Here is a 13,313-nt window from a genome sequence, read left to right as displayed (position 1 = left end):
CTTCTCTGTCCTACTGCATGATTATAAACCTTCACCAAGGGCTTTATTTTTTCCCTTGGGGCATCTTATTGAATACTTGCATCTTCAGTAATTCATGTGGGCCCAATGCTTTGTCTGTTTTAATACTTCTAATTACCTAATTATGTACTATAATTCAGTGACAAAACGCTTTATCATTTCACTGTTTTCTTAACCCTTTTCTTGCTTAGGAAATATTCTTTTTGTCTCTGTTGTCTGAGGAACTCTTCATTACAGGCAGCCCAGATACTTGCTTAGCTTCTCTTTATTTTCTCTCTGTGTTGTGACAAGACCTTGTCTTGTTGCATGTCTTTCCAATTAACCCCATCAGACACCTGGGGAAACCTCCCAAGGGCCCATCAGGCCCCAAAATTTTAGAGATATTTGAACATTGACTAGATATTTGATTTGATTTGATTAATGGATTGTTTTATTGGTAGTAGGGTTATAATGGTACTAGGTTATATCATGAAGAGTCCTTGTCTTTGAGAGATGCACACTGCGATATTTATAGATGACCTCTCAGATTTCCTTAAAAATGCAGCATTGAGTAAGAGTATATGTAAAACAAGAATTGACTAGTGATGAAGCTGGCTAATGGAAGGGGTTCAATCTACTCTTATCTCTATTTTACAAGTGTTTGAATTTTGCAACTTCATAAATTAAAACTTTAGCTTTGTACAGTAGAATTGTAGATGGTGTGTTATTGCTTAGGCATGCTATGTCTGTCTAGTACACATTTTCAGTTGATTGTGTATTTGCTAAAAATGGGTAATTTAAATTACCTCCCTGTAATTTAATTCTTGTAGCTCTCTAGTTTTTAATCTTGCAAGTGGATAGCATGCATTTAAATGAAACTATGAATTGGTATATCATTTATATTTTTAATAGTTAGGTATTAAACTCTTACTATATAGTGTGTGGGTATTTGTTATAAGATGAAAGTTGCAGTTTTTAGTATTTTGTCACACAGTCCTTTCAGATTGCAACAGCTACACAGAATTTAGTTATTCCGGTATGTATAGAAAATTTCCAAAGACTAGTTAAGGAAAGGGAACAAAATCATTGAGCCACATGGTCTAAATCATGGGGCATGAAGCCTATTTAAAGACAGGCTACATGTAAGTCACCTATTGAGGAAGGAAGGGGAACAGTTTTACCTCTTAGGATTATTCTAGTTTTAACTTGGTAAGTTTCCCCAAGAAATGTCTATTCAGCAATTTATTTTACTAATTACTTCATCCTGAATATTTTGGGATATTTGAGTTTCTAACGGCCTTAGCAAATTTCTTTAATCTCAAATAAGTAATTTAAAGAGTTTTTTTATTTCTTTCCTACTTCTGTGGCGTTGACATCTTTCTGGAACTTCTGTAGCTTCTATAATACATTATTCTTGCTCTGAATCTACTTTCAAGTGAATTTTTCTGTTCTTTAGGTGCTAAGGTCACTTGTCCCTCGGTGAACTCCCCTGCCTGAGTGGGTGCTGTCTGGAGGGTCATCACACTGAGATTTACTCAGAGAAGGGAAGTAACCTTGCTCAGATGCGTGGGCTGTTTATTACTGGCCCCCGAAAGAAGAGGCCTCTTTGCTGCTGGAGAAAAGAGCTGGTGACATTTGTACATCAAAGGGAATTTCAAGCAAAAGTCAGATGAACAGATCAAAATAAAATACGCTTTAGCTTATTATAAAAATGGGGACCAGAGAAGAAATGCTTCACGAGCCACTGGCCTGGTTCACCTAGGAACCCCGCCTGGATTAGAGAGAAAGTTGTAACTCACAGTGAGACAGAAGAGGATCAGAATGAAGCATAAAACAGGAGTCCGTAAACCACTGTAATGTGGAGTAAAACAAGCATTGCTGCTCTTTTCAAGATTCATTAAGGAGTCTTTCCTGTTTTAATAATGCCCTGTGGCTCCACGCTTCAGGTGGTCTTCCTCTTCAGTCTCTCACATAATCTGTTTTTAGTTGCAAAGCCTAATTCTCCATCACCTGAAGTACCCATACTCAAAGACTAATAATGACCTGTATTTGTGACAGCTGCTACTTGCCAAGCACTGTTCTTGGTGCCTTCACACTGTCTCATCTTGATCACAGATTCAGTATTATTATCCCTATTTCACAGAGGAAGCAATAGTTTATTCAAGGTTACACAGCGAGCAATTGTGCGACATGAATTTGAGCCACGGCTTTTCTTTTCAGGCTTGGGATTTTTCCATTTCATTTCATTATGATGCCCTCTTATCTTCCTCCTATAATCTCTCCTCTCTCAGGCTTATTCCCACTGGGAGGACTCAAATACTATTCTTCGTTACTTCCTGTTCAAAACAATGTAGAGTCACTCTGTAGCTTTTCCTCAGTTGAAAATTGAGCATAAAGCTCTTTTCAGACCTGCTCTAACTTTTCTCCTGTTTTCCTGCTCCCAACTAATGGTACTTCCTGGAAACATTTTCCTTTCTGATGACTAATTACCATGCTGCACTGTGCTTATTAACTTCGTATCTTTTCTTCTGATTTGGTTATCTTTCCTTCCTACTGATGTTCCATGTTCCTAAAAATTCTTATTCACACCTTTTGTGATTAAACCCATTTGATTGTTTACTTCTAGGTGACATTCCCTCTTCCCTTGTGTTTTCATGGTGTATTGCATTGCTATACACCATGTTTGCTGTTTGGATTCTTGCAGTTGTATTATAAATAACTATTTATCTCCTTTCAAGTTAATAATATTCTGCCCTTTTGCTGTTTCACATTACCTCTAAGGTAGAATTTTTGATCCAGAGAGCATTTAAGCAATACTAATTTCTTCCATTTAAAGTCTGCATTTTAGTCAGATAACACTAATGGTCATGTATAATAGTTTAAATACTGGTATTTGCATAAAAAATATAATGATTTCTTCAAAAAGTTGGTACTAACAAGGTCACATTCTAGTCCTCAAAACCCAATGGGCTAAAACAAAGCAACCCCATACCCCAAATACGTAGCCTATAATTCACTTTGCTTAAAAATGATTGTATTCACCATGCAATGATGCCTTTAAGCATATGGAAAACATTTGAAATGTTTAGATTTGAAAGGTATCATTTCCCTCTGTGATATGATAATTTTCCTCTTCTCTCCCTTTTCTCCTTGACATATCAGTCTCACCAATGGCACACGTTGTATGGCAATACAGACTTGTACTAAAACCTCCAGCTGCCCTTGGCACCTCTCAGAGATGAGAGTTTGAGGGTAATTCTTGGAATGATGCTAGTCACTTTCAATCCTTTTCGTGTTTTCTTTTTTCAGGTTTCCTGAAATGCAGTTTTTCCAACAAGAAAATGTGAGAAAAATTCTTACAGATGTTCTGTTCTGTTATGCTAGAGAAAACGAGCAGTTGCTTTATAAACAGGTAATGAAAATATCGTACAGGTGGCATCCATTGACTCAAAATTTTCTATACAGCTTGACAAATGATAGAGCAATAATGTAGCCTTTATTGTATCCAAAGTTGTATCATAATAGTAGAGCAATCAAAGAGCTGCTTTTCAGCTGCATGGCGAGAAAAGTAAGCTCATTGAAGCACATATGTTTCTTCCTTATTATCAGACATTCCACCAAATTGTCTTCTATAAGGCATTCAATCTTTTCTTTCAACTTTTGGGAGTTTGTTTATAAACAACATCTTCAAAGCCAATCTAGTAATAAAACTTTTCAGAGTTGCATGTATAAATATTGTTTCTAAGTACAGCATTTATAAATATGTGACATGCCATGTAAAAAATAAAGTATCCTTTTACTCTTTAAAATTCACTAGTACTATAACTTTAAAAAGTTCTTCAAATTTTTTGAAATGTATATGATATTCTTTGTTATCTTGAGATTTTGATTCATCCTATTACTAAAGCAAAGAAGCTTGTTGGATTATGTTTTATTTTTATTGAAATGTAAATCGTTTATTATATGAAGAAGTATCTCGGTTTCTACTTAAGCTTATGATGTTTTAATAAAATACATGACGTTGAATATTTTTATATATTCCTTAAAATGTATACTAAGTGGAAATTCAAGCTAAATTAATAAATTAACCATGAAAAGGTACACTATGTCCATCTGAGGACCATTTGAAAAAAACAGTTCTCACTAAGGGTTCATGTTGGTAGTTGTGGTGATTATTATAATCGTTATGTTGAAGTTACCAGAGAATTTACAGGAAGGGAAGAATGGCAAAGGGAGGTATGAAAACTTCTGTAAATGTTCTGTGATCAAACCAGTGTGATGTGATGGTAGTATGGGAATGGACAGGTAGATCAGTGGAACAGACTAAGAACATCTCGTTATGTATGAGATCTTAATATGATAAGGGCAAATAGGGCATTTTCATTGACTTGGCTGTGTTCGACTTTCCATCTAGAAAAACATTAAATTATACCTTTGTTGGAGAATAAATTTCAGATTTGTAATGTAAATGTAATGTAACAAATGTAAAAACAAGAATTAAAAACAATTACTAGAAAAAATTTATGAAACTTTTTTTATAATCTTAGGGTAGGAAGGGCCTTCCCAAGCAAGATAGGCTATCCAGAAGTCATACACATTGTCCCAAGACCAAAAACAAAGAAACAAACCAAAAAAAGGAGACTGGGAGAAAATAAATCTCTATCAGTATAGGACTTTTGGAAGCATGTAACAGAAAAATCCCAGTCAGAATGATTTAAACTCGAAGGATGTTATATTGTACTTCATAAGAAGGCTAGAGGAGAAATGGTTCTGCAGCATTGGTTAGTTCAGTAGCTTAGACCCTTCCCCTGTGATCCAGGTGAATGTCTGTTTTTCCGTTCTTCTCTCCTAATTGTATTGGCTTTTATCACCAAACCTATCTACCCACTGACTCCTCTTTTTTTCAAATATTTGAAAATACCTTACAGTGAATGATACAATGGTGGCAAATCAAGGCAGAATAAAATTTTCCTAGGTTACACATTTGTTTCACTTTTTTCTTTAGAGACAGAAAAAACTAGATTAGGGAAGTCTTATAAATAATGGAAACAAGTTCCACTGACAAGGAACAAAACCATGATAACTACACACTCCATCATTTGTGACGTATGTGGCCCACTGCATTAGTAAGGAAGACTAAACAGGAATATGGAAGATCAGATTCTTGATAATTTAGGCAAAGTCTATCAAGTTACGGAATAAGAAAGTATTATTAACTTACTCCTGGGTATCAATCAGTTAATAGGACTTAATTACTCCCTACACGTGTTTAAAATCCTATGGATTCTTTACATAGAAATAATATCTTGCCGTAGAAGTACTGAATATTTAGCCAGATCAAATTTAAGAAAAAACCTTGAGTTTCATCACAAGCTGTTAAAGCTATTATATTGTAGTAGGTGACACCCCGTTTAACATCGACCATATTGTTAATAGTTATGGGATTTTATTGAATTAATGAGACTGTTATCATGTAGTAGAATGTCTTGCTGAGTTAATTGAAACTGCAGAGATTATATAAATGGTATTAATGAACTTTGACTGCCTGATGCCTCAGCTTTAATAAAGACTGCTTGGTGGGCTAAATGAACACAGGCAGATAAAAGAACAGGTTCAATTTTGTGAGCCTACAGGCTGTTGATGAAGAAAACTTCGTTACCTTTATTTTCAAATGGCTTGAGTTTGGAGTGCAGTGACTACTAACAATCCAGCAGGGGTGAAGGCTTTGAGCCAGCAGAAGTGCTGACAGTGTAGGTGGGAGCAAACTACACATTGTAGGAACCAAGAAGTATACTGACAGTACATTATTTTTTATTCTTCTTTGTGAAATTTACAGCATATTGAGTTTATGATCATTCTATCTTGATAGTTCTCTTTCCCTTTAAAGATCTCTGTATTCTTGCCACTTGGAATTATTAATTGGGTTTTACTAGTCTAGAATTTAGAGTAAAACCGATAATTTCTTCGAAGTCTGTTTAAGAAAATATCCCTAGTTTAGTTGGAACTCAACACTGAATTTATAAAAAAAAGGTTGTTTTAAATGGTATTCAGGGAACTCTTAATTTTCATTATACAAAGAGCACCTTTATTTATTGATATGAAATATTGAAATACAATTTAGTGTTATTCGTCTACGTTTTTTATATTTTAGTTCAACTTTTATCAGTGTGTTGAGTGGTAGATATTTCATTCATTCAGTCACCTTCTATGTGCTAAGACTAATGGATGCTGGGATTCTGTGTGTGTGTGTGTGTGTGTACACATACATATCATTTACCACAATTTATAATTATACTCACTTATGTGCTCGTTTTATTATTTTGTATCTTGCTCTCTAGACTGAAAGCTCCATAATGGTTAGGAGCTTCGTTTACTTTTTTGTTCCCAGCACATCATAGATAATAAATAATTTTTGAAATAAATGAAAACTAATGATGTTTGAGCAAAGAGAATCTGGAGAGAGTAGTGTTGCAGAAACTAGAGGGAAGAGAACATTTAAAGAAGGTAGGAAAATTTATTTAAGCAAGAAATCTTTTTTATTAAATTAGCCATAATTAGTTAGAAAATACATTGAGGGAAAAAGTCCCATTTAGTAGATCACTGCCACCACCACCAACACTAAAAACCTAGTAACAAACCCAGTAGAAACTATGCAGCTCTGCAAATTTTAAGACTGGAAAATCTGGTATTCTAAAAATACATTTTTTCTTCACGTTAATTTTAGTGCAATGCCAATAAAAATTGCAGCATTTTGTTTAGCATTTCATGTAACTAAATGATGCTGAAGTTCACTTGAGTGACAAAAATAAGTCAGAATAGGCAAGATAATTCTGAGAAACAGAGTAGAGAATATGGAGGAATATAATATTTCACAGCTCATTACACTAGTAAAGTTCCTTTTAAAAAAATTTTTTTCAAGCACACCTTTTCATTGGCTCCCAGGACCCTAATGAATAGCCCAAAAAGCAAAATGGGAAGACTCACCATCTCCTCTGAGATAGCCTTTATTTTTTTATTTTTATTGTGTGTGTGTGTGTGTGTGTGTGTGTGTGTGTGTGTGTGTATTAAAGTTCTTAACTAAGAATATATAACCCACTGGAATATGAGTAAAAGTCTAGAAAAAAATGAGAGCTAAATATTCAGTTTATGGTAAAGATGACATGTCAAAACTCTTGGAAGAAGACATCAAAATTAAAAGACAAATGATAAACATGGGCAAGTATTTGTAACAGAAATGACTAAGGGTTAATATACGCAATTGGAGAACTATTACAAATCATCAGTTTAAAGGAAACACTTTATTAGGAGAAAATGGCCTATTCATTAACCAAAAATGACCAATAAAAATTGTGTGTGCCATCTCACTAGCATTTAAATAAGTTAAAACAACAATTTGACTGAAACTTAACAGGATTATTTTGAAAATACTATAGACGTAGGTGAGGATTTGTGAGATGGTGATTTTTATGCTTGAAAGTGAGGGAGTTCTTTTTGAAGGGAAGCATAATTGTGTATATCAGAGACTTTAATGACTGTCTTTACTCATTTACACAGAAATTCTACTTCTAGGTACTTTATCCTAAGGTTAAAGAAAGAGCCCCCCCCCAAAAAAAAAATACCACAAGGATATCTATGACAGTTTTAATTTCCTTCCTTCCTTATCTCCTTCCTTTCTTCCTTCCTTCCATCCTTCCTCCTTCCCTCCCTTCTGTTTCTTCATACCTTCCTCCTTTCCTTTTCTTTTTTGTGTTTGCTTTTATGTAGTTTTCTAAATAAGTAGCTATTACTTTGATGACTAAAATTATGGTACTTAGTTTTGGGAATGACTTGAGATTATCCCAGGGGAATAAACCCCTCATGGTGATTTTAAAATGTACTTAGCAACAATTAATTCCATTATTTCTGTGTCTCTACAATGTTCTTCTAAAGCAGGGGTGTCCAGACTGCGGCCCACAGGCCAACTGCAGCCCACAGTCCATTTTTTATTGGCCTGCAGCAGATTCCAAAAATATATTTAGTTTTCTTAGATAAACCAGTTGAGGCAATACGTACTTCACCTTGAGTGAGTGGCCCGGCTGTTTGTGTATTTTACCACATATGGCCCTTGGTAAAAAAACGTTGAAAAAAGTTTGGACACCCCTGTTCTAAAGGATAATCTTTTCAAGGTTTGTTTAGTAAGGAGATGGTTACCTAAAAAGGTTGAAGTGTTGTGTGGTGATTTGTCCCAAATAATAAGTAAATTGTCAATAGAGCATAAATTAGTCTGTAGAAAACTCATTAACTCCTTCTAATCGAAGGCTAGAGGTAACCAATAAATGAACTCTGGTAGAGTGGCTTTCATAATGTTTTGTGAGGACAGCTATAGTCTTAAGACTAGCACAGCACCACTAGACTGCAGAACACTGTGTGACTGTCCTTCTGTCACAGTCAACCTTCCTTAATCCCACCAGCGTAAACCTTTTTCTTCTCTGCTGGCATATTTTATTTCCTATATAGTTGGTGTTTTGTCTTACGTTTTTATAAAAGATAATCCATAGTTATTAAGCAAAAGGAAAATGACAATTTAATTTTTGAGGAAAAAAAAAGAGTAATATATTTTGAACTTGCTAAAATACATTTTTTGATGCTTAAGAGGGGAAAAAAAAAATCTCAATTAACAAGGCAAGTCAGTATGCCAGATACCTCCTTTCCCCATAATAATGGATAAGTAATACATTTTTTTAATACCCTTTAAAGACAACTTAGTAGCTAGCGTACCTTATCGTTCCTTATACATTTTCATGTAAGTCACAGGTGAACACTAGTATAAGGAAAAAGAATGACATTGATCAAATCAGTATATAAATTGATAAGTAAACTTGTAGTCAAAATAGATAGGAAAAATCTTATGGTAGTCTTCAGATTAAACTTGTTGGAAATCATACTTTAAAATCTTTGTTTTCTGTCATACCTGCTAAAGGTTGTTTCTTTTATTATCTAACATTTCCAGCTAGCTGACTTCAGCTCTTCCTAAACCTACAGACATCCTAATTTTGAGCCATTATATAATGAAAACATTGGATGTAATTTACTTAGGTCTACAGTTCTTAGTTGCCCTTCTCACTGCAGATCTTTACACTGTAGCTCATGATTATAATTTGCATAAATGAAATTCATATTTATGAGTTACAGATCTTGAAGCAACTGACAGGTGCAAGGTTGTCTCCCATGCCAATTTATTGTTTGTTGTGTCATTTAAAAGAGAATTGCTCTCCATGTTTTAAAGCAGAATATGTGGTGTGGTTGAATTTGAATCAAAGTCTAAACGTAAATAAACTCTTATTTTGCAGCTTATTATTTTTATGCTTTTCTGTATATATGGAAATGTTGGTGGGTAGGGATCGGTTCAAGAAGCATTTAACTGGGGTTATTCTGTCCACCAGTGGACTCTGAGCATCCAACCCATTGCTTTCTCTTACTCTTATGTTTCAGGGCATGCATGAGCTGTTAGCACCCATTCTCTTTATCCTCCACTGTGACCACCAAGCTTTTCTTCATGCCAGTGAGTCTGCACAACCAAGGCAAGTTTTTATAGAAGCTCAATCTGCTGTAATCTTTGTTGCCTCAAAATCTTTTAAAGTGAAGTTACTTCTGTAAATTGTCAACATTTGGCTGATTGTTAATTCCATTTAATAGTTGTAATCCCAGTTCAACTATGGGGGAAATTTGGAAACTTAAATGTCTTTGCAAATCTTCGATCTGTATCAAAGGAAGACATATAATGAATGGATCAAGAAGAAATTTTTGTGGTAATGGCAAAGTGCTGACATTGCTGGTCGTCATACATACCATCCTCTAATGGCGCATTCTGTCACTGCAAGCTGCACGGGAACCTTATCTGTGAGATATTTTCTCCTCACCGGGTTCGACTCTGCAGGTGATAATAGGAGAACACTACCACCAAGGACCCCAGTCTGCAACTAAACAAAAATGACTTCTCATGTTTTTTAAATACATTCATTTATTCTTTGCAGCAAATAACATTAGTAATTATATTTAACTTAAGATACTTGTTAGAATTTATTTTCTCACTTAAGATACCCTCACTGATGGATGGGCCATAGAGGCAGCGAGGAAGCATCTTAGGAATGGGTTGCTACAGGTTTATAAAACTTTGTCAGTATTCCACAGCCTAGCCCATCTACATGCAGAAAGTAAAAAATAATGACACAGCATTTCATGTGTTTATATGATCTTTATTAATCAAATGTAGCCATCTGTTTTGCTGAACATATATTAGAGCCTTTCTTAAATTAACTTTTGTTTACTGTATTATAGATTAGTATTTTCTAGTTCTTTTTGAGTTTTTCTAATCATACTGACTTTACTGGATCTGACTACAACCGTGTTTTAACTGCTTTTGCTTTAGTTACTCTAAAGAATAAGAATGAGGTTAGTATTGGGATCCCATTTTCAGGCCAGTTTTATCTTTTTTAAAACATGCATGCAGAATATACTTCACAAGAAAGTACAGATGATTGAAAATAGCTTTTAAGTACACATACTTGTATAGCTGTTTCAATCCACTAGAATGCAAAAGCAACACTAAAACAGATTTAGAAGAGATGTTCTCTAATTAATTGATGTTAAAATATAGTAAAAATAGAAGCCATTAAAAAAAATGTTTTGATATGTTATATTTGACCAGTAAGTATGTTTTTTTGTTTTGTTTTGGACAGTATATGATAGATTTTGTGGAGTAATCAATTTATTCTACATCAGGCACATTCAAGGAATTTGTCACATTTATATGTGTTATTTGAAATAATTAGGTAGTTACCTCATTGTGGTATAGACACGGCAGCTAATATGTTTTTGATCTTTATAGAAAGGATTTCATTTGTTGTTATGGAGTTGTTCTTTTTATTTAAAAAGGCTAATGTGTTTTCATTTGCTTATTATATTAAAGTCAGCTTATGAGTATAGAATAAAGCAACCTTTATATCTCCTTCCATTAAAAAATTACATATTTTGATTGCATGTATTGCTTTTTTAAGTGAGGAAATGAAAACGCTCTTGAATCCTGAGTACCTGGAACATGATGCCTAGTAAGTACAGAAACTTTCTATTATTCTTATTTTTTTATACCATCTTTACTTTAACGAAGGTTTAACAGAATTATGTTATTTTTCTAATTTTTAGTGCAATGTTCTCACAACTTATGGAAACTGCTGAACCTTGGTTTTCTACTTTTGAGCATGATGGTCAAAAGGTAAATTGTACTGTATAGGTCTTTTCAATATATTTGAGGGGACAAATAATTTCAACAACAGCATATAATCAGAGAAATTATTTCTATAAAAATACTCGTGGAATAAGATTGAATTGAGGATCTAAACCATATCTCTGATGATGTTGGCAAATATACATAGGTAATATAAAAATTTTATATAAATAAATAGAAACGTCTTTTATACATGTGCATAATATCCATGCAATATAACTTCTTAAAAATTATAAATTTTTAATAAGTGCATTTTTATATTTAATCTGATGCTATCCTAGTGAGTTCATAGATACATTGTTAACTGAAGTGCATAAACTCTGCATCAAGTAGATTGTTTTACTTTTACCAATATGTGACTATTAAATTTACACATTTAGCATCAGTACTGTTTATCCTTACTCTGTCTTATGTTTCAACTATAATTTTTATTGTGATATATAATTAACATACTGTGACATTCACCTTTTTTAAAGTATACAATTCTGTGGGTTTTAGTATATTCACAAGAATGTGCAAACATCCCCACATCTAATTTCCAAACATTTTCATCATTCCCAAAGGAAGTCCCTACCAGTACCTTCCCATTTTTTCCTCCCCAGAGCCTCTGATATCACTAATCTATTTTCGATTTCTATTTACTTGCCTATCCTGGACATTTCATATGAATGGAATTATATAATATGTGGCCTTTTGTCTCTGGCTTCTTTCACTTAGCATAATGTTTTCAGGGTTCATCCATGTTATAGCACGTTTCAGTGCTTCATTCTTTTTCATGGCTGACTAATACTTCATTGTATGGGTATGTCACATTTTGTTTATCTACATATCAGTTGATGGACTTCGGGGTCTTTCCATTTTTTGCTTGCGGTGAACATTTAATGTACAAACTTTTGTATGAACATGCGTTTTCAATTCTCTTGACATAGCTGTAGAAGTGGAATTATATGTTATTTTAAACAAACATGTGCTATCTTAGAGATCATTATGATTTTTTCATTTTTATTACTCAATATTAGCAAAATTGCATTCTAGCAAGGGATGTTAAGAGTTTTGGGCATATTATTTTTATATGATTAATTTCTTTTATATTGGTATAATGGATTGCATTCTGGTTAGAAACCATGTATTACTCAGTCACTTCATTCCATCTCTTAAAAAATGAAATGGATAATTAATGCTTTTTATGCCTTTTGGTCTAGGTCAGGGCAAAATAATGCCTGTAAGCCAATTTGGCCTGCCATCTGTTTTTGTACAGCTTATGACTTAAAATGGCCTTTAATTATTAAATGGCTGAAAAAATATAAAAAGAAAAATAATATTTTGTAACATATGAAAATAATATGGAATTCAGTTTCCATGCCCATCGAAGAAGGTTCATTCTAACAGCAGAGTTGAGTAGTTGCAACACAGACTGTACGACCTGTCAAGCCTCAAATATTTGCTGTCTGGCTCTTTACAGAGATAGTTTGCCGACCCCTAGCCTCGGTGATAAAATCTTCCTTCAGCAATATATAAACATGATACATTCTGTAATGGTTATTAAAGGTGAAACTTGCTGTCACCGTATGTGGTGAAATGCATTATGTTTTGGAACAATAACTTTATATTCCCTGGAAGTGATTTGGTGAATTCATAGACTTATGTGAACATGAAAAATTTGAGCAGAGAATATTTGAATGCATTTAAAACAGGGATCATGATTATTTCATGCAATGGTCATTTTGTATTTTATAATTTATTCTCAGTAACTGAGAAACTGAATGATAAAAATGTGAGGGATACGATTTTTCAGTTTTACCAATTCATGTTGATATCACTGAGTCAAGTTCATGAAAATGGCTAAGACAACATAAAGACATTCATTTTGTCAAGGAACACATAGATGTGACCTCTGAGCATTTATGTTAATTACTTGCCTACATAATGAGTAATATATTCCTAAAATGCATGTCTAGTGAATCACTTTTAAATTCTCTCCTTTTTATTCTATTTCATGATTCTATCACTTTTCTAAAAGAAGTTCAAGAAATTAATACACCACTCGCTCATT

The 13,313-nt window shown here is 33.7% G+C and overlaps 1 protein-coding gene across 7 annotated transcripts in view; it reads left to right on the top strand.

Moving 5' to 3' along the window:
• Window positions 1–13,313, top strand: part of TBC1D5 (TBC1 domain family member 5) — a 503,965-nt gene that overhangs the window by 305,988 nt on the left and 184,664 nt on the right. For all 7 annotated transcript variants that reach the window (XM_081072580.1, XM_081072576.1, XM_081072581.1 and 4 more), the window contains 4 exons: window positions 3,307–3,409; window positions 9,469–9,557; window positions 11,034–11,084; window positions 11,179–11,248. In XM_081072580.1, the coding sequence (XP_080928706.1) occupies window positions 3,307–3,409; window positions 9,469–9,557; window positions 11,034–11,084; window positions 11,179–11,248 (313 nt within the window). The remainder of the gene's footprint in view (window positions 1–3,306; window positions 3,410–9,468; window positions 9,558–11,033; window positions 11,085–11,178; window positions 11,249–13,313) is intronic.

This window comes from Rhinolophus hipposideros, assembly GCF_964194185.1.
Source record: "Rhinolophus hipposideros genome assembly, chromosome: 14".
Classification (NCBI taxonomy): domain Eukaryota; kingdom Metazoa; phylum Chordata; class Mammalia; order Chiroptera; family Rhinolophidae; genus Rhinolophus; species Rhinolophus hipposideros.
This window is presented reverse-complemented; position numbering and strand designations above follow the sequence as displayed.